At 42.1% G+C, this 27,430-nt stretch overlaps 2 protein-coding genes across 2 annotated transcripts; both read right to left on the bottom strand.

The window, feature by feature from the left end:
* Positions 1–3,601: 3,601 nt before the first annotated feature.
* fam222bb (family with sequence similarity 222 member Bb) lies at positions 3,602–9,957 on the bottom strand. The gene is made up of 3 exons (XM_080844571.1): positions 9,873–9,957; positions 6,499–6,619; positions 3,602–5,946 (listed from the first exon to the last, which is right to left on the bottom strand). Exons 2-3 carry the CDS (start codon positions 6,575–6,577, stop codon positions 3,686–3,688), a joined length of 2,340 nt encoding a protein of 779 aa, XP_080700697.1. The 5' UTR covers positions 6,578–6,619; positions 9,873–9,957; the 3' UTR covers positions 3,602–3,685.
* Positions 9,958–10,509: 552 nt separating this feature from the next.
* Positions 10,510–26,054, bottom strand: flot2b (flotillin 2b). The gene is made up of 11 exons (XM_080844646.1): positions 25,906–26,054; positions 21,619–21,694; positions 21,126–21,216; positions 20,175–20,298; positions 19,509–19,627; positions 18,408–18,521; positions 17,467–17,586; positions 16,567–16,781; positions 15,720–15,903; positions 15,382–15,531; positions 10,510–13,097 (listed from the first exon to the last, which is right to left on the bottom strand). The coding sequence occupies exons 1-11, from the start codon at positions 25,952–25,954 to the stop codon at positions 13,059–13,061; spliced, it is 1,281 nt and encodes a 426-aa protein (XP_080700772.1). The 5' UTR covers positions 25,955–26,054; the 3' UTR covers positions 10,510–13,058.
* Positions 26,055–27,430: the final 1,376 nt, after the last annotated feature.

Genomic DNA, 27,430 nt, shown 5'->3' with positions numbered 1-27,430 from the left:
ATGGGCTTATTTGGAATGACACTTCAATGGAGAACAGGTGGACCTTACTGCCATAACACTCGGTTCTTTGGTGGAACATCATGAACACACAAAGAAATAGAACTTCCAACTTTTCAGAACTGCTCAGAGGAAGACAGTAGCCGTCTTTTTTATTTTATTTAAATCTCAAAATGTGGTTGCGAGAAGGAGGGTGGGTAACAACATGTGCTCTTAAGACTTTAAGAACCTGCTCACATTCCTAAGACACAGAAGGGTTTGCAGTGTGGACTTCAGAACTGCTTTGGTTGGTAATTCAGCAGCAGCAGCAGTAGCCAGTCTCAACAGAGTTTGTGCCTTTAGCATGTAAGGGCTTCCTTTCCAAACAGTATCAGTAGTCAAGTAGCTTGGTCAAACCTCCCACCCCCCAACCCCAAACCCACCCCTCTCCTTACCCCCCACCCACTTAATAAACAGTGCAGTGTCTTGAGTCTCACATACACCCCTGCTAGGATACACAGTTTTTCACCCCCCACACACAAACCCACCTCAGTATCACGCTCACTCTCCACTCAGGCCAGAGGAGGCACTTCACATTGAGAACAGAAACGGAGTAAAAGTTCAACCTGACTAGTAGAGTTTTGTACCCTTGAGCTGGAGACACGACACGAGTGCCGGGACCGCACAAATTTGCATCGTAGTTGTTGTTTTTTTTTCCTCCCTCTTTCCCACTCAGAGCGTGTGGAGATTAACTGAGATCACGCTAACAAGCAAGTTTAAATAAGTTAATATGTCTGCAACAACAAAGCTGATCCATTCACACATTGCTTTTGCAAAGAAAGAAAGAAAGAAAAAAAAATGGCATTCAACATAAATTACAGCTTACTTCTAATCTTTACAGCATTACAAACACTCCCACGTTTTTTTCTTGTAATCTAGAATACAATAGCAGCTTCGTGAGACCAACACATCGGTGAGAAAGTTGAAGAGATAAACTAAGTCCATTGTTCCCAGTCAGTTTGGGTCTGAAGGGTTGGGTCTGCATCTGAGACTGTGATGGTAGCAGAACCATTTTATTTGTGTTCAGAACTGAAGACATGTATGTTCTGATTGTTTAGTTTGCTTTTGGCGTGTAGTATGCACGTCACCAGCACACACTCACACAAACGCACACACACACACACACACACACACACACACTGAGGGGCAAGTAGAACTTCAGATTTTTCACTTCAGCAGCAAACAAAACAAATGAAAGGTGAACATTATTCAAGAGGTGGCCTGATGATGCATACACACTACTACCTTTACAGCCCAGTGCTGGAACCTGTAGAAGGTTCAATTCCCCCCCCCCCTTCAACCCTTTCAAATCAACATATCTTTCACATAAAATTAATTTTAGTATACTTGCTAATGTCATAATTAATTTAAACTTCTACACCACACTCAACAGACTAAATATTTAAGGCTTACACAAGGGGCAATCAGGGAACCAGACCAGAAGTCTCCAAAGAACCCCCCCCTACACACACACACACACACACACACACGCACGCAGACACACACACACACACACACACACACACACACACACACACACACACATACATACATACATACATACATACATACATACAAACAACCAGGCGGTTTCTCTGCCAGTTAAAACAAAAACAAAAAAAGAAAGACAGAAAAAGATTATGCTTCACTGGGACTCGAGTTGTCCTTCCTCTTAAAAGAAAAGAAAACAAACTCAAATGGCTAACTGAGGCCGACTAAGAGGGCAGGAGGCACAGGCAGACCTGAGAACATTGATGGCGTGGCCATAACATAAACACTGACAAGCAGGAGTTTCACAAACCACACAACCAGGAAGGGACACAGATGTCAACACTTGCCTTTTAGAGCACAGAGACAGTCCCCAGCTTTCACAGGGATCCCCCTATACAGTGATGTTCATGTTTATGGGAGGACCAGGAGAGAGACAGAGAGGACGCGGGTCACTTCTCATTTTCACAGGCCTGGGTTGTTATCACAAAGCCAGCCACTTCAGTGGGTGACCCTTCCGTTGCCATAGGTAACACCATTTGGGTCTTGGTTTACCAGCGCAGCAGAAGCACTGTTCAGCTCCCACACCAGTGCGCAAGCACATGCATCACGTAGTGGAGGACAGCCACAGTAGTAGGGCAGTGGAGACAGTGTGTAGAGGAATCTGGGCCGGCCTTTCCAGCGGTCACACAGTCCCTCCAGGATCTCCAGTGTTTGTTGTGGTTATTGCGGCCAAAAGTGACTGAATTTGCTTCGGGCAATCTCTAAAAACTGTGGTTGGCATTGGCGGTGATTTTCGGTTAAAGCAAATCTATTGCCAATGATGCAGAAATTCCATGATGTATTTTCTTGCAAAAAAAAAAAAATTGATCCCAGAATCCTGGAGGGACTGATTACAATGCAGTATAAGCTGCATATGCAAGTGATCCATTTGGTCATTATGTTTTTTGAAACCTCCCCCCATTCATTAGCACTACAGCTAGGATAAGTACTTAAAACAAAACATTAACCTTTTTTTTTTTTCCTTTTGTTGCCAATATTTGTAATACATATCAGGATGTGATGGCCTGAACGTTCTCTCAGGAATTCAAGTAGTGATTACTACGTTAACAAACAACAGGACAATAGATTAGACGACATGGCACGAGTTCCAATGGAATTCCTACATGGAGGAACTCAACATATTCCTGGTCAACATATTCAAGACATACTGTTTGACAGTGAGACCGACACTCTGTAAAATGCTTCTGTAGAGCTCTTAAAAACAGCCTTTCCAAAACTTTAACCTGAATTTATATACAACAGTCTCACAAATCAACAGTCGCATCCTCTATGTGCATATGCCAACACTTGTTTCCTTGTTCCTTAGTGTCTCTCCTTCTTCAGTGACAATAATAATAATAATAGCAAGCGATAAGTAAACATCAAAAGGAGAACACTGATTATGTTCAACCTGGTTGCTTGAGTGCACAATTCCATGGCATCTCTAGAAAGATCTGAATAGATCTAGTGGGCTAACGAAACAAACGTCAATGTTCTAGATTATAGAAATGTCTTCCTCACAGTGTTCTATTTCTATTTAGCTCTCCAATGAGACATGGAAGGAGAATAGAAGAACTTGGATGCGTTTATGTGATGGCAAGACATTCCCTACATGTAAACACTACAATCTGAGCAGCACTTTGTTTACCGACAACAAACTGAGCTCAATTTATTTTAGGGGCCAGGTGCTACAGGCAGACATAAGATGAAGCCACGGGGTTTTTTTTTTTTTTCATTATCTAACGGAAAAGTAATCTATAGGAGAGTGTTACAAGCCTTTATTCAGCCGGGACACAGAGGAACAGGAAAGGCTGGGGAGTTAATGACCTTCACACACACCAACACTCCAATAAGAGCACTATTCATTAGCTAAAAAACACTTTAAGCTGGTTTCTCAGACAGGGATTAACCCTGGCCCTGGATGCATTGGTGTTCTCACTAGACAAAAGAAAAGAAGAAAAAAAAATAATGTTTTTTAAATTATTAGTATTCTCAATGTAGTTTTATCAAGGACTAGTTTTAATCCTTGCCTGGGAAACCGGAGCTCTGTGGATTATTCGTGAGACTGGGCAATGTGCGTTTTATGAATTGCCGTCAGACTAAATGACCTGTTGAAGCCTCATCTATACCCTGGGTGGTGGTGAATGGGAACATTTCTACTGTCACCTGAATCAGGGGCCCTAGCGTTTGTCATGACGGGGAGCCTGGGCATCTTACCCATCATGCCCATGTTGCTTTGCTCCCGGAAGCTCGGGAAATCGGCAGCCATGTAGTCTACGTTCGGCACCAGGCCCGGGTGGCTGTTGGCGACGCCGACAGCCCCAGTCCTGTAGTGGGTCCCCTGGGAGCAGTCGACGGAGGTGCTGCCCCCCGGCAGACCGCCGTGGAAGTTTATGGCCAGGTCCTGGGAGCCAGAGCTGTCGCTATTCGGGGTGGGCAAGATGCTGCCCCACGGCGGCTGCTGCTGCTGCTGCACATAGTGCCCGTTATTGTAGTTCATCCCAGGGCCCCCCACCATCCCGCTCACCGGAGGCGACGGGGTGGGCTTGTCTAGTGGGGCTTTGAGACCGTAGGGCTGCTGGCCCATGCACGCCTCCTGCTGGGAGTAGGGCAGGCCCTTGGTGGGGAAGCCAGAGCCCCCCGGGTCCTCCCGGGCCACGCTCTTGCAGGGTGGCGGCCCGTCGGGCATGTGCGACATGTGGCTGAGCGGCAGCGACGGCTGCTGCTGCTGCTGCTGCTGCTTCCAGTGGGCCTGTGGCTGCTGAGGTAAGTGGGGCTGCGGCGGCTGTTTGAGATGGTTCTGATAGTGGGGCAACCTACTCATGACAGCCATGGTGGCGGGCTGGATGGCACTGGCATGGGTGACATTGGGGTTGAGGGCACAGGAGGAGGGGACAGGCTGGAGCATGGGGCGAGGGTGATGGTGTTGAGGAGGGTGTTGGTGAGGGTGTGGGTGCATGTGAGGGTGAGGGTGCGGGTGAGTATGCTGGTGCGGGTACGGGCCGCAGGCACGGGAGCTGGCGTTGATGAGCAGGTTGCGGTTGATGGGGCTGGGGTTGGCGATCTGGCCCTCGCAGACCGACGTGCCAGCGGCGCCGGCCCGGGCCTGGCAGAACTGGTTGATCTGGTGCACGATGCTGCTGAGGTCGCTGGGCCGGTTGTGGTGCAGGCTGGCCGCCATGGACAGCGGGATGGTTGAGGTAGACACGGTCACATTGGGAGGGGCATCGCCGTCGGGCAGCTTGCGAGGGGTGCTGCTGTGCATCCCTGGGACCAGCACCATGCCAGATGGGGCCGGGGAACCAGCTCCAGCCGTAGTGGTGGCCTGAGGGGGGAGAGTCTGGGGCTGAGAAAGGCCCTGGGCCTGGGCCTGGGCCTGTGCCTGAGCCTGTGCCTGAACCTGGGCATGGGCCTGAACCTGGGCCTGAGCCTGGGCATGGGCCTGAGAGAGGGCCTGAGCCTGAGCCTGAGCCTGGGCATGGGTCTGGGCCTGGGCATGGGTCTGGGTCTGGGCCTGGATGCTGTGTTGGGGCAGCATGGGAGCCCTGGGAGCCATCTCTGCCAGGAGCCTTAAGCCCTGAGAGGCCATCTGCTGCTGCTTCTGCTGCTGTTGCAGTAAGCTCTGTGGTTGGCTCAAGCCAGGTCTCTGCTGCTGTTGCTGCAGTAAGCTCTGTGGTTGGCTCAAGCCAGGTCTCTGCTGTTGCAGTAAGCTCTGTGGTTGGCTCAAGCCAGGTCTCTGCTGCTGCTGCTGCTGGAGAGTCTGCTGCTGCAGCTGATGCTGCTGCTGCTGGAGAGTCTGCTGGAGAGTCTGCTGACGGCTCAGGCCAGTCTGAGGCCGTAAACTGGGTGGATGAGGAAGGCCGTGGTGCTGGATGGTCTGTGGGCGCGCCATGCCCTGTTGCTGCAGTGGTGGCTGTTGCTGCTGCTGCTGCTGCTGCTGCTGCTGCTGCTGCAGGTGGTGGGTGGGGAGGCCCTGCTTGTGGGCCCCGGCTTGGGGCTGGGGGTGAGCCAGCAGGTGGGCCACCGTCTGCTGAGGCGGTAAAGTGCTCTGGGCCGCGTAGGGCCCGCTGTGGGGGTTCATGATGGGCTTGGGCAGGAAGCGGGTGCAGCTGGCGTCCAGGCCCTTCAAGACTTTGACTGGCACCTTCACAATGGCAAGAAGGCCCGAGCGCGAGGACTCCTGAGACGGGTAGGGGCTGTAGCGGTGACTGGAGGTGTCCAGGCCGTTGACCGTGCGACGGATGTGTTTCCTCTGAGGTACTTTGACACTGTTGGGGAAGATCTTGATGGTCAGCGGGTTGCTGGCAATTTTCTTAGCAAAGGCATCCAATTCCGCTGGGGATGGATAATGTGCGGATCTCATCTTCTGTGTGGTGTCCCCTGGGGTGAGGCGCAGAGGGAAAAGAAATTAGGAGAAAGTGGGACATTTCCATCAAGGCAATGACTTAGCACAAGACAGAAACCACTGATGGATTTCAGGATTATATAACAAAAAAAGTAAAGCCTTTAAAACAATATAATATACATGTTTAATATACTATATACCATATACCATCATCTATTGTATGACTATTAGGCAAAACATACAACACAGTATATCGCCAAATTTGTGAAAATGGAAAATAAGCTTTGCATCACAAACAAAAGAAAACAGTACTTGTTATTTGACTTGAATTCTGTGATGCTATGATTATACCACATTACATTCACAAACATAAGCTAAATACAAAAGTAGGATAGGCTACATTTTTCACGAAAAAAACTAGAATAAGCTGATCATCCCAGTCTCTTGTGCAACATAAACCATTCCACACTGGAGTAATTCGCCCTCCCTATATCACCCTGACCATCACCAAACACACACAACCATTTCACCTGATGTGCCCACAAACAGCAGCAAATAATGAGCAGACAAATGGAAGGTGTACTTACATTTCTGAAGTCCAGTGTTCATCTGCAAGTGAGAACGAAGCTGGAATGTGGGGTTGGATACCGGCAAACAAGCCAGCATGTCACACAGGCACTAATACAACATGGGCTTCCCTCCGTCACACTGCAAGAGAAACAGGATCAGAGGCATGGCTCAGCAGGACATCAGCTAGGATTTGAACACAGGTCATTCCAAATGTGTTATATTCACCTTATAGCCTCGATACAGGAACAAGAAACAGGCAACAGCTTATATTGAATGTGCTGTATCCTCCTTACTAAGACGGCTTAAAAACACTATACTATGATATAGTCGCTAAAAGAATGATAAAGCATCTCTTTTACAAACTATTCTTAAACACACACACGTTCCATGAACACCGGATCAATGAATAATGAAACAAATGCAACACAAGAGCATTGCATTTCAGAATGGGTCCACCATAAGAGCAAAAAAGTGCAGTCTAGACATTAATGACATTTACCACACAGTGCACCACAGAGCAATTCCTTTTCCATCACATCTTGGTTCTTGTACCACCGCCTCGTACATTACACACAACGACGAACTGCTTCTGTAATAGCTTCTCTGCAGAGTCGCTCCATTTAAATATCAAGCATTCATCCATGACCTTTTTAAATCGCTCTCTAAAACAGCTGGCGTTTGAGCCCACAGCGCACACCCTGCAGTTTGAGTGCCATGAACGAAGTGGAAGCGAATGCTTTAGTCAGCCTGGCAGGTGCCCAGGGCACGGCAGGAGATGCCACTGCATGACCCGGGCCTACAGGCGCTCCAACTGACTGCTCCAATTTGATGGATTGGCAGTTGCCGCGACATCGGCAAAAAGTGAATTATTAGCGTGGATAGTTCAAGTTGAAAACACCGAGAGGCGGCGAAGGGGTAAATTCCTACATGATTATCGGAAGAAGTGGCAAGGAGAAATATTTGTTGCGTCCCGTGGCACCAACGTGAGCAGCAGACGCTCCACAGAGTAGGTAGGTTCCACTGCGTAAATGGTAATTATCTAGCTAGCTACCGTTTAACACGCTGGAGTACCCAATAGGCCCAAAATATACATTCCAATTACCAGTTAAGTTAATCGAAGTGACTGGCTGTAAGACTGACACTATTGCTGCGGAGCCCTGGCAACCCTGCTGTCGTATCCCGCACCCCTCGGTGTCCAAGTGCATTGGTGGAACAGAGATTAGCATTGCTGCCTTCCAGGCAGTTGACGCGTATTCGATTCCCGTCAAGCCCAATTTTAATGAATTATTATGGTCAGTAGCTTTAATCAATGTATGTAGTCACAAAGTTACTGAGTAAACATACGGCCAACACTGACAAGCCGAGTCAGGGTGTCGCGCCTAGAGGGGGCCCCATTGCCCCCGCGTCGACAAAGCGCCGCACTAGGATTCACCACAGCGGGGAAGGCAAACGTTTTTAACCTTCTCCAATGACGAAAATCATGTTATCTAATGCTACAAAATTAGAATAATGCCTTGTTTTCATCTCTATATGTGAGTCAACCGGAAGTCCATTCATTCCAATAAGAACCTCTGTGATCTCCGATGTATTTGCAAAACTCCTTTTTTTTCGGTGACGACGTTGCCCCTAGTGCCTTTAAAAAATACCTTTGCGGTGGATTTGGCAGAGACATTATGCGCTGTGTGCCAGGAAGTTCATGTCATTGGAAAAACGAATTGGCAAACAGGCTATTTCCTTCAATTCAGCTGCTTGACAGTTAGTCAAATAGTAGATAATCACGTCTGATAGTGTAATTGTATAATGAAAAACTAGTTAAGCTAGTTTAACACATTGTGCATCTTTATTATTCTGCTTAAAATATAGTTAGCCTATAGGCTACACCACCTAGACCGAAGTTCTGAAAAGTGGAAGAGTTCATTAAACATTCTGAAGAGAGAATTCGAGTAACAGGCAACTTTCTGCATTAGATCAATAGACATCAGTGAATAATTGGCTTTCACTGACGCTATGAACACTGTGCTTCAACGAATATAGAAATATCGATAATCTGCATCAGTTTGATGGCCTATAAAAACTTTACTTCACTGCCATTGCACCGCTGTGATTCCCCTCAATGATATTACCGCTCACTTGACATAAGTAGAGGTTGCTTCGCCGTTGCAATCGTCCATGTTGACACCGGCACTAGGGAGTTACGTTTGTTTATTGTTATTGCTATGTTTGCATTAACAGCATCTTCGGAAATGTCTAAGGCACTCCTTTCGACGCCATCCTTACAGAAATGCATTTCCTTGCGTTGAACACTAGAGGGTATATTGCGTATATTATATGGAGTTACTGACACCAAACTAAACTGGAAACGAGGCGTAAACCAAACAGGCAGAAATTCACGGGAAATTCGTCCGTGACAACTGTAGATATATAATTCCGACAGAAAACCCGTTCAGGGTCGATAATATTTTAAACTACTGGTACGGAATCTAATTATGTAGCAATAGTGCACAAACTATAGTTCCGGTTCCGTAGCCGGTGCCGAAGTGTATTACCCCCTGTACTGAAAACTCGTAGTTAACACTGAACACGCGAGTTGTTTTAAAATGACTATTATGATGACCATCAACAACAAAACTCAACCTACTTAATTCTTCAATGGCTTGAGTCTGGGTGAAAATGGCTGGTTTGCAGACACCAACTCATACAACAAAGCCTGGCAGAAATGATCACTAAAAACATTCATGTAAAATAAATGCCTGGAAATGACAAATAATCACCTTAGTTCTTATTATGTTCATACGCAGCCGTCTGCGCTTATGTAAAGAAGAATCGCAAATGATAAAGCATATTGTCTGGGGATTTACTATTATTTGTGTGAGCTAGGGGAGCTCACCGGGTTAGCCATGCTAGTCGACCCAGCTGTTCAACATAACTTAAGCAATTCGCACACCTAAATAGGCTAACGGCTAACGCCTTCGAATAGAACAACTCGTATCACGCGTAATTGCAGGCTAGTTAACTGATAAGGTTAATAGGCAAATCGTAAATGTGAGGTTAACAAGAACAAGTACAAGCACTAACTATCTGTGTAAGTTAGTGTTACCCTGTTGTAAAAGCTGGTCTCGTTTCCAGTGGTGGCTACTCATTTACCCATGAAGATCTTGTGTCGTACATTACAAATACTACAGAAGCGAGCTAGCTACACAGTAATTACCAACCTATACTGGCTTGCACACAATGTTGGACTCTCATAGAGGATAGCATAGCTAAGTAGCGGCTAACTAGGATCTGGGATCTTCTTTGTGCTGCAAGTGCAATAGGCTTTCATTTTAAGAGGTTCTGACAGATGAAATGGCTATGTCTGAGCAAGAGAAAACGATAAGAACACAGTACATACTTTCCATGAGAAGGTGGACTGTTAAAACATAATTTAAAGAAATATTTCCAACACCGGTATTTTCTTCGTTTTTGGTATGTTGTCCACTCTGCCACTGCTGATTTGCAAATGCAGTGCATCATTCGCGCATGCGTAAGGATGACTTTCTGAAAAGACCCCTTCACTGCAGAGAGCTGCCCAGAATATGCCTGATAGGGACTTTAGTCGGTTGATTCATGGGTGGCCTACGTAAAATACTTGTATGTATTAATACTGTCAAAGTCATATTATTAATGTTCCATGTGTCCCTCTACAAATGAGTCATTTGACACAACTTGTATGTAAGCAAAGGAAGGTGTGTGAAATCTCCATGGTCTGTTTGATTGACACAATTTGAAGCTAAAAACTTCAGTCATTGCCAACAGTAAAAAAAAACTGAGAACATGTAAACACGTTCTATTACATTGAAACCGTTTCATTAGTGTGTCATATCATCACGTTCTGAATAATGGACTTTTATTGTTTTTAATACGTGGATGAAATGGTCATGTTTGAAATTACATTGAGCCCCATGCACAATTATACATGCAAGGTAAGGCTGTGTTAAGAAGAATTGAGAAGCTAAAGATTCTCGTGACAAAATAATGGAGTGGCTTTTTTTATTTAAATATCAGGTAATAGTCCATTGCACCATATGCTAGAGTACTAGAGTAATAGAAAAATTACTATTAATAGTTTTAGTGATTGTGTGTATTCGTATCTCAAAGTAGCGAGGGACAAAGAATGATATGAATTCTAAATTAATTCACATTAGATTATTTAACAGTCCAGCACAAATAGAAGAAATGGTCAAAACTGATGACCTTACAAAAAATATTGTTGGGAATAGCATTTTAGCAAGTACTCTTCTGTGATATATTTAAGTGATTTCACACAGGTATTATGAAGTCATCTTGACACATTACCTACAAATAAAAGCATCTCACAAAAATAAAATTGAAATAAAAGCATACACATTGAATTGTGTTTTACATGTGATAAAAAAAATAAACAAAAACAACTGATTCAAATAGCAAAACCTTAGAAGCACATACAATGGCACATATTGTTGTTAAAACCAATTGAATGAGCTGCCATTTTAGTTCATAAATTGAGGCTGTCGAATGTTTCAGGAACCAGGGACAAAACATTCAGTGAAAGTACAAAATGACTTCATAAATGGCACTACGACACAACAGTGCAGAGAACCTCATATACCAATGCCATATAACCTTTTTTCCCACCCCTTAGATCAAACAGAAGAAAGCAATCCTTCAACACAAAACTTCACAGCACAAGGCTACACAAAGCATAACTCTATGGTAATTTCATATGGCTGCCAATATAGAGGGACATTTCTTAGCTCACATGGACTTGACAGACAAGTATAAAGTGTGTCTAGAAAAAATAACCTGGTGATAAGTTCTACAAAGATTTTGGATTGCATGGCTTACATGTACATTAAATGTTACAAAAAGATTTAAAACAAGTGAAACAAATAAAATAAGCATACTATATTACCACAGAGAATCTACTTTGGTATGATTAAAATCACTTTGAAATCAGTAAAAAAGAACCCACTTTCTCAACACCATGAAAATAATCATAGCATTGCAAATGAAGGGTTTCACCTCACATATTGTCAACTCACTCCAATGACCTATCGTTCTCTTGTAAATGCATATAATAATATATAGTTATATTGAATCTAAAACACAAAATAAACAGAAAAAAATAAAACAAGCCAACTGGCCTCAAAGATACCCGACGTGAAATACTACAAAGAAAAAAAAAATGGTGAATTTGTGGATAGCATGCGCTTTGATCCATGCTAAAAGACAGACTTTAATATAATGGCTTATTTATCAATATGGCATTCCTCAATTAGAGTACAGCAAAACAAATCTGTTGTGTATAGTCAGTGTGAATGTCTTAAGAAATGGAAAAAGAGTCGTAACTAATTACATAACAAAACGTTTTGTTACCACATACATGAAATCACATACACAGCAACTTTTGACAGCAATACCACGGACTCACTATGCGGATACCTTGCATGCCCATCAAAATATTCCTGAAGTTCATTGGCTAGCACATCATACTCTCAGAACCCAGACAGGACGAGGCCCAAACCAAATTTAACATTTGGAATTTGTGGTAGCTATGTGATAGTACTTTTAAGAAGGTAAACCAATCACTCAGCCCACTACCTACAACAAATGTGACTGTTATTAAATTCTACCTTGAAATGTGTCCTAACTAAATTTATCAACTGGACAGTGAGTAAGTTTGTAAAATAAACAGATACGACATTTAGTCAATCTGGTTTAAAAAGTTTTGAGATGCAAAATGACCTCACTACCTCCCTTGCAACCCGGTTCCATGCCAGCGATCGCAACGGAAGCAAAATTCTATATCCCATTAATTTCTGTTGGAGGCAGATTGAGACGTTAACGAGCGAATTGGGCGAAGTGATCGAAAAAAGTTGGGGAACATTGAATCCTATGCAAATGACGAGCGAATTTCGCCAGCAGTGGTTTGGTGTTGTCTCTGACGGTTTGAAAACTGCAGGACTATGACGTTGTTCAGTCATTTCATTTGCTAAAAAGAAAAGCCTGGATGGCCTTGTAAGGGGTTGTTGTTCTCCCTGGTATGTTAGATATGTAATCCTGTGCTTACTTTAACAGAATGACAGTTTTCATATAAAAACAAGCGCCTGGATAGCCTACTAGCTAGCTAGATTGCTAAATAGCTCTCTTGTCCAGTATGTTATGCCATTTCCACACGCCACGCCCACTCAAAAGCAAAGCAAGCGTTTTGTGTCGCTGGCATGTATCCATACCGTTACTCCCTACAAGACACGCTACACAGATAGAACCATAAAGATAGAACCATATTGATGAATGAAAGAGGAATTAAAAGTGTTCCTCTCCTTTCTCCTTTCCCACCAATTACGTCGATGGATTCACAAAGCTTAACATAACAGTTAGATGTAAATGGTTAAGAGGAGGAGCAGCAGTACATGCAGATAGTCTGGTCCTGTAAAAAATTAAGGCACCAGAGGTTCCCAAATCCACTTGTATAGAGAAACAATAGGTTTTCAAGTGTTCTGAAGGCAGTCGAAGTGAATGCAAACGACATATCAGAGCAGAAGGTAGGAGATTCTTCTCAGGCTTGGGCGTCAGTCATCTTCCTCAGTAAAGGTATCTATTTGAGGGAGCACACATATTATTCTTGGTTAGGTTTCTCATTAGTTTAGTCTTTCTCTACAACATCAAAAACAAGAAATGTCATAAAAGATTGATATAAGTATTATTGATCAGCATTTAAATTTCTCCAAATCTTACTGAGCCATCAATGTAATAAAATTAGCCAGCATTTAAATAAGACACCCAATATATGTCTGCTTTCCAATCCATTCAGCTGGTCTTCCATTTAACATAGTCTGTAGTATTAACCTTTCGAGACCACAAAGGGGGTGGGTTTGAGCAAAGGGCAAAAGAAGAACTATTCAGAGTTATACGTCAACATTTTGGATAGTCCCTTTTTCTGAAACATGCTAGAGGAAATGAGACTGTTCATGTGATGCAACCTGTATCAGCCTTGAAAAGTCAGGATCAGTATCATCATCATGTTTCATTTACTGTTAAGATGAGATTGATTTTATGTTGGCCCTTCACAACATTTTTATAGTTGTTTTTATAATTTCGGCAACACACACTTTTAGTCCGCTGCTCGTTCACAAACAGGCAGGCTAATATGGCTCCTTCTAGTGACACTTCCTTGTATGACCATAAAAATCACTAAACCTCCACAGCTTAGATAAGTAGTCCCCAAACTGCCACCCCCACCGCTTCTCCCGAATTCCACTTCTTCCCTGATTTTACCGTTCGAACAGTGTTCTTGACTACTGGATCCTTAGACTGTGACAAAATCATCTCCAAGCTTGCCTTAGCACATTTGAACTCTAACACCAAGGTGGTCATTGGCAAAATTCCTTCTTCATACAAAGGTACAGCACTTAGACAACATGGCACCCAAAGCCATGTCCTAGCTTCCTTATTAATGACCTCTGAAATAGCAACTTCACACACAGTCAAAGGCCACCTTGGAAAAAGCCCAACATGCAAGCACCACAATTTCAGTTTTGCAGACAAGGTTGATACCAGAATGAACTCTGCAGGACTGAGGGAGAGAATTCTTGCTGAATTCCCTGATATGCAATCATCATACATGAAGGAAAGAGATGTCCTGATAGCCTTTGTAGAAGATGTTGGCGCTGCTCTTCCTAAAGCCTATGAGCAGGCCAGTGACAAAGATGCTGTGCTTATCGCATGTGCTGCACAAATTGTCCACTGTCAGATATTTGGTGAGGCCAGCCCATTTTATGGTTTCCATGAAAGATGCCAAGAGGACTCTGTGTCACCGCTGTTCCTATCCTGGTGAACATAGTCCTAGAGGGACCCAGCATCAAGGACCAGATGGCAGAAGAAACATCGCCAACAGCAGTTGCTCAGTTGCTTAAATTCAACAGCGTAAAGCACAAGCGTGCACCAGGCACAGCACCTTTTGTCAGACATAGGACCTCACAAGACACCAGTTCCTTGATAAATAGGACTGATGCTGCCTTCCCACACACACAAAAGGGAACTTGTGGAGAGAATGGCACATCTGGGGTTGAGCATGTCATATGATCGTGTGTTTCAGCTCTCTACACAGATGGGGAACAATGTATGCCAGCAGTTTCAAAGACAGCAAGTGCTAAGCCCTTCACAATTGCGCAATTCAAGCTTTAAGTTCATATAAAACTCAGTGTAAATTGTAAATAGTTCTTTTACTCTTGTGATCAAAAACCTTGATCTTGAATTGAGGCTGTTCTCAAATTTTATAATAGATATAATATAGCAAGTAGCAACTTTTGGTCAACCCATACCAATTTCAGGCTTAAAATACCAATTTCCAACTCAATCAATCAATTTTCTATGCTTCAAATTAAATTGCAAAAATAAAACAACTCTTAACAGCCGACAAATACATGGAGCAGCTTAGCCAGTGTAGTTATGTCATCCATATAGGCTTCGATGGGAGGCAACCGGGGGCTGTCCTTTAACCACCCACAACCCATTTAGATGCTTATAATTAATTCTATTTCCATGGTGAAAGGCAACGGTGAAATGGTACATCCATCCATGATACCAATCTCCAAATGCTCCCAGGATGTGGTGTAGTTACTTCAGCACAATATCCTTAAAATATGCCCTGACTATGCTGAAATCTTCTCAGGGCCCTTAAAGTAGCTTAATGCTTTCCACAATAGACTGTGTGGCACCAAACAAGAAATTCCACACTGATCTACAATTGCTATCCACTATTGATGCATGGAAAACACATTGATCTCAAACCCATCAAAAGGCCTGAACTAGTCCAAATCAATAGCCATGCTAGCTGAAACTGAGTCTGCCCCCGCCCAGGGTCTACCAGCCCCTCTCACCTTGGTCAGGTCCACTCCTGTGAGAGCGTTGACGGACACAGGCAGCTCGGCCAGCAGGCGGTTCACTTCTCCAGTCACCCGGTTGTTGTCTCCGCTCAGAATGACTATCTCATTGGTCCTGGCCAGAGGGGCAGCCACTTTGGCAGCAATCTGTTGAGACACAAAGAGAAGAGAACGTGATTGAAAAAAGTGGACATTGCCATCCTAAATGTCTGCCACACGTACCCCAATAATTATGTATCTAGCTTATTGCACTAACTAACAAAAAATGCCATATGTTCTGTGAAATATTCAAAGATTTGCTGTGGATTGTGTGTTTAATGCGGTTGATCACATACCTTTGGCAGTGCCTCCAGGACCAGGGCAACCTTGGCTGCTTCCCCGTACTGCTGGTAGGCCTCAGCCTTCAGCCTCATCCTCATTGCCTCTGCTTTACCTATGGCTTCAATAGAGCCTGCTTCCGCCGCTCCGATCATGCGGATTTTCTCAGCTTCTGCTTGAGCAGTCAACACCTTTTTCATCCTGTGAAGTAGGACAACACCAACCACAATCACATCACATATTCAAGAACAGAATATTACAGAGCACACACACACAACAGGATGTTCACCTCAATGGAACACATTTGAAACTGAAACCGTGTTTTGGTTGTGGTTTCAACATGTTGTGTGTTAAAAACAGACAAGTGATGTAAAACGCCTTCAATATTCATACATGGCAAACTGCAATAGTAGCACTGCAAGGTATTTCAGGTAGCATGGGATACAACATACTTCAGTTATTTGAGAACACCTAAGGGTACACATTTCTTGGTACAAATGTATTTATAAAGCAATTACACATTATTACATATTGCTACCATTTTGTAGAAACATTCGTTCATACACTGTATTCATTATTTTACATTAAAGTCTTATAGCACTTACTTTACATCACTAACATTTAAATGTAGTCATTTAGCAGACACTTTTGTCTGAAGCAACGTACAAGGGAGAGAACAGTCAAGCCACGAGCAATAGAGACCTAGTGTAACAATAAATACTATTTTGCCTAAGAAATAGAAAAAGAGTGCAGGAATGTAACTGCTGTAAGTGCAAGTTAAGTACTAGTAGAAGTGCAAGATAAGGCACTTAAGGCTTCTATAAATATGACCAAGAATTCGTTTCCCTGAGAGGCCACACTCACTTCTCTCCCTCAGCAAGCTGCTGTATCTTGTAGGCCTCAGCCTCTGCAGGCCGCTTGACGGTAGCAATCAGCTCCTTCTCCGTGCGGTCGATCTCCCTCTCCTCAATGGTGATTTGCTTCTTCCTCTGCACAACCTCAATTTCAATCTCTTCCAGCCGAATCTTCTGCTGCTCTTTGGCACCCTGCAGCGTGTAGGCCAGCTCAGCTTCGGCTTTCTGCTCAGGTGAGAATCAGGTGAGACAGCATCATCAGCACAGTCAGAGGCCGTCGCACAGTTTTTTTTTTATTATTATTATTATTTTTTTTTTTAAAGATTTGTTTTTGGCTTTTATGATGCATTTAATTGATAGGTTAGTGAAGAGTGGGACAGGAAATGAGAGGGAGAAGAGCTGGGGAATGAACTGGATAAATGACATCGGGCCCGATTCGAACCCGTGTCCTCCATGGGTGTCAAGCCCGAATGTGGTTGAGGCTACTTTGTGAGCTACAGTGCCCCCCCCCCCCGCACAGGTTTATTTTGAGGTTTGGGCATCCAGTACAAAGTCTGACATATAAAATAAAATCACAGACTAAAGAGAGGCAGTTTTCTAATCAAGCCTTTAGCCTTTATCAACCCTTTTTTTTTATGTGATCAAGCCATTGTAATAAAAGGCTTGATTATCCCTGGAACTATGAAAACAATCTTCCCCTTTATACACTGCCCATTGTGCACCTCAAAAGATTTCGTTTTTCTGATTGGAAGTGCAATATACAGCTGGAACAGTTGTACCAAAGAAATGACCCATGCAAGGTCAACATGCCCAAGGGAACATTTTTTGGTAACTTCTTGGAGATAAAATCTCATCATACAGTGTTTACTTGTGAAGATCAACGGGCCATGTGAAACACTGTCTCACTGACCTTGGTGTTCACTTCCTGGTTGAACGAAGCTTTCTGCATGTCCAGCTCTCGTTTGGAGTCTGCCATTTTCGTGTCGGCTAGGAACTTGACATCCATCATCTCTTTTTTGCACTCTGCTTCCTGATGGAGAGAGGTAGAGAATGTTGACCAACATGTGAAACTCTCCCTGGGGGATCCATCAGGGATGATGAAGTTCCCCAGGGACAGACATGACTTCATTACACGAGCATACGAATGGAAACAACTTGTTGACATTTTGTAAGTGGTTGGCATTGGGGAAAACCCAAGGCTTCGCCCGAAGACAACATTTGAGAAGGGCATCATAGTACCTTTACGTTTGATTTACCACCCCTATTTTGAGTTACATCAAGACACTTTGAAATGGTTTGAATGTTTCTGAAATGACCAAATCTGTTATCTGTGTAATGATTTCTGACCCACTGTGGCCTCTAACTCTTGTTAAATTCTTCACCAGAGAAGTATTTGTATGTAACTGTGTTTCCGCAATGGCTGGCTAAGATTAGTTTCAAACAGTATAGGACCGGGCTAATTAACTGGGCTAGACCTTCTACAGCAAGAACAGTTTTTTTTTTAAAGATTTATTTTTGGGCTTTTTGGCCTTTAATCGATAGTTTTTAGTGAATAGTAGTCTCCAAAACTAGATACAGGTTGTGTCCGTGGAATATGCCAAGATACTAAAACGGCCGTGGCAAAACCCTGTGCGACACTATTTCTACAAGAAACCTGTTATTAAAAAGTAAGAGGGGTATTCATCAAGATAGATTGTAGGTATCCAAAAAAATTACCTCAGGTCAGCCTAACCTAACGGGTAGCAATATACATTAAAAGCCACAGGCTAAGGCTGAGTTCTTCTGGGTGCTTAAATAAATATTAATCATTGGTTTGTGAGAATTGTCCATTACAGGAGCACAGTCCTTTACCCTTATGCCAGCATCCCTCTCCGCTTCAGCCACTCCAATGTCTGCATCCCTCTGAACAGCTGCGGTCTGCGATTTCCCCAGAGAGCTGAGGTAGTCCAGCTTGTCGTACACATCCTGTGGAGAGCAGACCGTTTAAGTAAAAAAAAAAACACACACACACCAGACCTGAGACACCGAGGAATGACTGCGCCAGAGCAGTCATAACAATGTTATTTCTTGGGGTGGTTTTCTTTCATATCATAGTTCTAGTAAATAGAAACAACCAAAGAATAATGCATTCAAAAGGTATGTTAAATGTCTTTCCTTTAAGTTTTTATAACAGTCTATGTTTTCCACCTAATTAACTCCTGAAAGTGATAATGACTCAGGCTGTAAATCATTAATGGTTTCATGGACAAGCAATTCATCACATTTACTCTGAATTATCGGTTGCCTCTAGGTGCTGCCATATTATGTTTGATCAAACAAATGGAACTTCTTTTCTTGCTGTGGTCTTCTCGCACCTTAACCCCGATATAATTGTATTCCCAAAGAAAAAAAATACCCGTACTACTCAACACCTGGTCACTTTTCATCTAGACCCACAGAAATGACAAGATTGAAATCGATGGGTTAGTAAGCTAATGCATTATTGCAGACCACTGACCTAAAATTGTCTTACGACATCACATGAAGACAATAGAAGTGTGTTTGCCTGTCTGTGCGTGAGTGCGTGAGTGTGTGTGTGTGTGTGTGTGTGTGTGTGTTGGGGACAGGTGGGTGCTACTGCCAGGATAAATAATAAGATGGAGGGTGGAGAAACTCATTGGGGGCCGTGGATAAATGACCGTCAGCATCATATGGGCTTTAACCACTGTCACATTTAGCATAGCCTAAAGCCTGATTTATGCTCAGAGACGCAAGCGCCTCTTGCGCGTCTTTTCACGTCTTGCGTGCGTCGGCCCCTTTTTCTAGACTTGCGCCATTTTACGCAAGCCTATTGTTCTGGCGGTGAATTGCCTGCGCTTACGTGCTTACGCGTTGCGTCTGAAACTGAACATATATCCGCCTTAAGGGCACTCTGCTCACAAAGGTTTGATATGTAGTGAAAAAAAAACTCACTTTGATGGTGAAGCTGAGGATTTCAATACCCATACGGCCCACGTCTGGGGAGGCCACCTCTCGCACCAGCTGGGCAAACTTGTCTCGGTCCTGGTAGATCTGCTCCACTGTGAGAGTGCCTGGGGGAATGACAGAAGATCATCCCATTAGTGCCAGATCTGGAACACTAAACAGTGCAAGATAGGTAAGAAAGAAAGAAAGATAGATAGATAGATAGATAGATAAATAGATAGATAGATAGATAGATAGATAGATAGATAGATAGATAGATAGATAGGTAGATATAGATAGATAGATAGATAGATAGATAGATAGATAGATAGATAGATAGATAGATAGATAGATAGATAGATAGATAGATAGATAGATAGGTAGATATAGATAGATAGATAGATAGATAGATAGATAGATAGATAGATAAACTTTTATTAATGCCGTGAGGGAAATTCAATTGTCAAAGCAGCAAGGTAGTAGGAATAGGATTCAAGTATATACATAAACATAAAAATATTAATTAATACAAATTTGAAAAAGAAATTAAATAAATAGATAAGGATCATTAAAATAAAGTAACATTAATCTGCTACTTATGAGTCAGTAATACCACACTCGTGGTAATAACTGCTTGTTTTGACAACTTGGAACTTTTTTTTTTTTAACGCTCACCTAAAATGGAACGTAAATGTCCTTCCAGAGTTTGCAAGACGACACTTTTTATCTCCATCACTGATTTTCCCAAGAACTGCTCACATGCTAAAGGCAGCAGCTCATCTTCCGTCATGACTTTGACCTGCGACAAAATGTTGAAAAAGTGTAGGGGTCTCTCAACAAGGGTCCTGATTTATAATGTCACAATTTGTAAAGCTATGCAGTATTTCAATCCGCTGTATGAAACTACTTACTTTAACATCACGCTAGCCATAGTCAGAGTTAGCCTCTATATACATCAGTTCTTTCATTCAGTTGTTTGTTCAGTATTGCTTAACTTTGTTCAACTGTTTGAAGTACTAACAGACCTAAAAGCAAATGGAGAAGCTCACTGACTGCAGTATGTGATTCTACGAACATATGCTGTGTTCATGGAAAATCAACTATGTTTACAAAAAACCTTGTTATATTGTTTACAAAATAATAGTGAACAAGGAGTGTGTTGCACAATGCAATGGAACTTTACCATTAGGGAAATGATTTACATCAGATATAGCCCATATAACTGGACTGTGTTTTGATGGTGTAATGCATTTCTCTGCCAATACAATTCTTTTTTCCATCACTGTGTCCTGTGTAATAGGTTTTCTCCCAAGAAAAAAAGGTTGTAAGATTGAACTCAGAAAGTTCTGCTCAAGTGACCAATCCTTTCCATGGCTGACAATCCTTTGATTAACTATTAATCTAATCTGTCATGTAAGAAATGTCAAAGATTTACCGTAACACAAACATTTGCCCTGAGAAATGTACCATATTATACTCCATTCTCTGCTTAGTCACACTGAAGGATCCAAAAGGATGGGAATAAATGTACATCTCAACATGGACATAGACAGTTACACAAATTCCTGTGTGAATGAACACCTGCCAATGATGAACAGCTTTGAATGAGACTAAAAGCACACCTACCTGGGCAACTCCAGTGACAGTAATGGCTACCCCTTCTGCTGTCTCCACATCTTCACATTTGGGTTGTAGCGTCATAATCTCTAGTGTCAGGCTGAGAAATCAAAAAGCGTCCCAATTAAATTATAGTAACCAACAAACACAACCAGTTTTGAGTCCATCTACGTTCTTTGACCTAAGTGACATATAACAATGAGAAACTGAAAAGCGACAAACCGCCACTTCAAAAATTTGACATAAACATTTTAAGTCAGCTGTTCGTGTGTGTGTGTGTGTGTGTGTGTGTGTGTGTGTGTGTGTGTGTGTGTGTGTGTGTGTGTGTGTGCCTTCCAATGAAAAAGTGTAAACCTGTAGATGAGTGTTTGTGTTTATGCATGTGTGGGTTTGGGTGGTTTGTGTAGGTGTGTGGTATGCATGTGTGAGCAAAAGAGGGGGACAGATTTTCTGAACTGGAAAATCTCAGAATACATTCATTAATTTGTGAACACTGCCTGACCTTTGAGCATCTGAAATGAGACACCATGCCCAGGCCCAGCCACCAATGACATAAGTCTTCCGATTCGTGCAGCCACCTGGAAAAATGACACAAATAGCAACAGTGTTTAATGTGTACCTTTACCCACTGCTCTGAGCCTCTGAACAATGACTCTCCATCAAATGCATAACAGTGTTCAAACCATCTCTCAAAAAACCTAACCTTGATCCTGATAATCTGGCTAACTATAGACCCATATCTAACCTCCCTTTCTTGAAGAAATAATAGCTAAGCAACTTACTTCCTTTCTTTCTTCATATAATCAATATTGAAGAAGACTTCCAATCTGGCTTTTAAGCCCATCACAGCACTGAAAGAGCCTTGTAGAACCTGATAATGTAATAATTTCCTGATAACGTAATAACCCTGATAATGTAATAAAAAAATCCCTCATAAGTCCCTAAAAGATGTAATAAAACCTGATAATGTAATAATATCCCAATAATGTAATAAAGTGCATTTCCCAATAATGTAACAATCGCCATACCAATAATGTAATAAAATGTTACATTAATTGGAAGTTATTACATTATCAGGTTAGCCTAAATTTTGCAGAACCTGATAATGTAATACATTCCTGATAATGTAAAAACTTTGGTCAGTGCTGAAATGTTGGGACACCAGTTATTCAGACCAAGTAGTGATGCTGTGTAGACAACCACCCATATCTATGAGCAAGGTTCACAAACACATCCATCTCAAAACACAAAATAAGTGCAAATGAGGCAATAACTTGATATGTTGGATATGAGTAATGGAAGGTGGAAAATGGAAAGGATGAGTCTTGATGTCTTTAGCCATTGTGATTTCCACTGAAAGGACAAGCCAACAGAGGATCCATTCAAACTGCCTTGTCATGTGCAAAGTCAAGGGAAAGTAGAGGAAATGCATGTTGCATGATGTTTTGCAGCATATAGTGTCATTTTTAAGGGACATTGCCACACAAAATCAAAAGAGAATTTGATATAAATCAAATAGCGAAAGACAGCTATTGATGATCAATGAGGACTTAGAAACTCAATGTTCTATGTGCCCATTAGCTGCCGGTCTATAACATACCAAAATCTTCTTATTTTTTCTCTATTAGTTGATTACCACTGAATATCCCTTTCACCATTGTAAAAATTGTGCATTCGCAATCATATAAAATATATACTGTATCTGCTAATAGTGAAGCAGCAGGTCTCTGGACAGCTTCACTGTTTGGACCTCTGAAACTGGAGACCTGATGCTACAGCACCAACGAAAGTTATTACAATATCAGGTAATTATTACATTATCAGGTTCTGCAAAAATTATTGGGAAATGCACTTTATTACATTATCGGGGTATTATTACATTATCAGGTTTTATTACATCTTTTAGGGACTTATGAAGGAATTTGTATTACATTATCGGGAGTTATTACATTATCGGGAAATTATTACATTATCAGGTTCTACAAGCCTTAGTCAATGTTCTGAATTACCTACTAATCGCATTCAAATCATGGATGCACCTCAATACTTGTTCTTCTAGACCTTAGTGCCACTTTTGACACTATAATTCATCATATCCTGTTACAGAGACCTCATGTTGGCATCAAAGGCTGTGCCCTATACTGGTTTAGGTCTTATGTTCATAATAAGTCATCCAATCACACCAGAGTAAGCCAGGGTGTTCCCCAAGGCTCTGTCCTTGGACCACTGCTCTTCACCTTGTACATGCTACCCTTAGGTGCTGTCATAAGGTGCTGCATCAACTTCCATTGCTATGCTGATGGCACCCAACTTTACCTATCCATAAAACCTGATGAAATTGTTCATCTACCGAAGATAAAAACCTTCCTACAAGATCAAAATGTCAGATGGCTAACAACTTCCTGCTCCTTAACTCTGATAAAACGGAGGTTATGCTTGTAGGCCCCAATCAATTGACAATTTCTAGCCATCTACCCACACGCAATGGCATCTCATTTACACCCAATACTAGCATCAAAAACCTCGGTGTAACTATTAACCAAGACCTCCTATTTGACTCACACATAAAACAGTTATCAAAGACATCATTTTTTTCATCCACGCAATATTAAAAAGTCCTATCCCTCGAAGATGCAGAAAAACTAATCCACGCTTTTGAAAGTGAAAAAAAAAGTTAAAGTCCTCTCTATGGCAGAGGTGGTGTAGACACACACACTCTGAAATTCACCTCTGCATTTAACCAATCCAAGGAAGTGACACATACACACAGTGAAGTGAGGTTACACACTAACCGGGAGCAGTGAGCTGCCATTGGCAGCGCCCGGGGAGCAGTGATCAGGGTTAGGTGCCTTGCTCAAGGGCACTTCAGCCGTGGATGTGGGCATGGGAGAGCAGTGGTCTACCACTTCCCCCGCCCACATTTTTTTCCTACTGGTCGGGGATCAAACCTGCCACCCTACGGTTTCCGGCCTGAAACCCTAATCAGTAGGCCATGGCTGCCATGGCTTTTATTACGTTGCGACAGGGCTACCCATTTCATGACTTAAAGAAGTCCCAAAACTGTCCACTCTAGGTCAGCATAAGTAAATATGTCCATGGCAACAATAGTGACCAACAGATTTAGGTAGACACTTACTCATACACATAGTTCTTGGTCTACTTAACTTTCTACTCTGTTCTTTTTTTTTCTTTTAGGATGTGTTGGATCTAGGTGACAGCACTGCAGTTATCCCTCAAAACGAGAAAGATACTGTCCTCAGCGATTATGATAGTAATGGGTCCGTCCAACAAAAATCCATGTGGAATAATTAATGGGTTTTAGCAATATCAGCGAAAATAAGGTAAAGCGAAGCAACAGCAGTAGAAAACCTACGCACCCGTTTTGTTTTGAGTTGAAATATAGGTTTCAGTCAGTCTTTTATAACGAACTGTTGTCTTGTCTCATTTAAATAATTATGTTGTTACCAATATGATAAGGACGGACGGACTACAAGTGGGTCAGACAGGTGTCTCATACGTTCCTGCTTCTTTAACCCTCCTGCTATGTTTGGGGTCAGGTTGACCCCATTCAATGTTTAATGTCTCTAAATAAATTATTGACATTTTGCTTCATATTTAATGACTTTTCCTTATTTAATGGGAACATCTGGGTAAACACACAATTACCATGATGATATGTGTTCAATACCTCAAGTACCTCACATATAAACTTGGGTGAAAATCTGTAATTATAATAATATTTTGGAGGTTTAAATTGCTGGAGTCAAATTGACCCCAAGGATAAAATATGTTGGTAAATCATGAAGGTATTTAGAGGGGTTAAGACAGTAATCATATTTTTTTTGGGGGGGGGGAATGAATCCAAGATCATTTGGTGTACCGTCCATCACATCCTAACATTGGCAATAGTAAAAAGGTTGAGCCATCATTTCACGGAAACTTTATAATTTTCCACAATCTCAGCTAGACAGTTAACATTAAGTTTTCTGTACCTAAACAACCACATTTCTGTATCGTCACCTAACGTTAGCTCTATGTAGTTATAGCAAGCCTAAGAAGGTTATTTATTAAAGAAAGGAATCTTCGCTAGATAGGTAAACAGTTACTACAATGGTTCCAGGTGTGAATAATTCAAAGCTAGCGTCAGATAGCATTTAGCTAGCGAGAATGGGTAAAATCTTCTTCACGCTAGCCTTATGGCCTCCTGTGTTAGCATGTTAAACATCGCAACACAATTAACACATTGAGGGTTTGTAATTAGTGTTCTGTTCTCGCCAGCGAAGAGAAAGTAAACTATTGATCATGCTGCGGTAACGTCTCATCAATCTTATCTTACGTTAATGACAACCAACCAGCTAACGTTAACTACAGACAGCTACGTTAAGATTAGCTAATTAACGTACATGCAGATTAACCTGGAGGTTCAGGAATTGTCCTGCAAAACCTCAGACTGATGAGAGATAGATGGAGTAGCTTATTAAGACTGATTTGAAAACCTATCCACAAGCAAGTAACAGTTCATGCAGAATAACGTCAGTTAACACTACGGACAAACGTTCTTATTGCTAGCCAACATTAGCTAGGTCAGTAAACATAATCCGCCTGTGGCATCTAGTGCTAGCTAGCCTGCTTAAATCAATAAGAAACCCGAAGAAACTAGAAATGTAGCTACCTAGCTAGAGTGCTAAATCTATCTGCCAAGCTAGCTTGTTGACAGCCAAACATCGGTTTCCGAGCATCATTGCATGCTAGTCATCGTCACAATAAAAACACATAAAATACATTTTACCTGAAACGACCAGGGCTTCGTTTGGTCCAACAGTAAGACAGCTACCCATGTTTTATTACAGAGACTTGTTAAAGTCCGTGGAAAATACGTTATTTAAAGTATATTTACAGATAACTGAGACGTTTTTCTTAGCTGTCTCTATGCGTGCAACAGCAATCACGGGTCACATTCGCGAGGAGAGGACGCCTGTATGACATGCCACTGCCTCCGCCCTAGCGAAGGGAAGTGCGGAAATGTTTATCAACATAGGCCTGTCCAACCCACTATTCCTCGATGGTTAATGTAACGTTACTGAGTGTTGAAATGACACTATAATTCACGATAAGACGATTTATTCATGTGGTGAAATTGTCTTCTCAGTAGTCTATGATATTGAAGGCAAGGAGGGTCAAAAAAACTAGACTGTATTTACAATTTCAGACTAATGTTATAGTTTGGTGCGATTGGTTATTGTATTATCAATGCCTATCCTATTGCACATAATGTTGGAATATATAACGTAAGGAAAAGTGAACTGATTCAGTTTGTGCGTAGGCCTAAAGTAAGTAATAAAGATTTTTGATTTAGGTGATGCTTTTAACCAAATGGCTTACAAATGGCTTACAAATACACATTTGTATCAGTAGGCTATGTGTGTCCTTGGGTATGAAACCCATGGCTGGTGTAACTTGCACCTTGATACCAGTTGAGCTGACATGTAATGTATCAGCTTTCACATGGTGGCAGATTATTAACTACATTGCTATGTAGCCTGTTGGCTTGGTTACAAATCAGACTCATTAACAGCATTTGCAGATATGATAAATATCATTTCACATATGGTTGGCCATTCTTTGATGCCATTGGCCTGTATAGGAACGCAACAACACCACCTGTTACCTTAGTTTACTGCTTGCTATGCGTTTATAGGCTACACCATAGACATGATGGCTACACCATCTATACATGTCTATGGGCTACACTGTTGGACAGTTTATACCCTGTCGGACAAGTGAAAACTTACACAGCTGAACACATTATTCTATGAGAGAGTATTACTATGATGTATTATTATATTATATATAACATCATATTATATAATCATAATCATATATAATATTATATTATATAACATTATGAGTTGGAAATCTAATTCTTACTCTGATCAGTATTTGACACTTGCTTTTCACCAGTAGCTTATGTTTGTTTGTGTGGGATCGGAGGTATGTCCACAGGTGAAAAGTTTGGTGCCAAATGGCCCCACCGGCAGACAGACCGACAGACTATGAACTGTATTCATTCTCAATGGCTTTAGCTGATGTATTATAAATTGGAAAAAGTGGGTATAGCTCGGACAGATGAAACCTCCAAGTACCTTGACCAGTCTACTTTTCTAACATTTCGACTCTTGTGACAATTTAGCTATGCATCGAATACTTTACATTAATGTATGAATGGGCGTTTCCAGTCATCATCTGAAATGAATCTGCGTGATGTGAACCAGGCATAAAAAAAGTGCTTACGTTCAGCTGGAGACGTCGCCATC

The sequence above is a fragment of the Sprattus sprattus genome (genome assembly GCF_963457725.1).
Source record: "Sprattus sprattus genome assembly, chromosome: 9".
Taxonomy (NCBI): domain Eukaryota; kingdom Metazoa; phylum Chordata; class Actinopteri; order Clupeiformes; family Clupeidae; genus Sprattus; species Sprattus sprattus.
The sequence above is the reverse complement of the archived record's forward strand: the minus strand, read 5'-3'. Positions and strand labels throughout refer to the sequence as shown.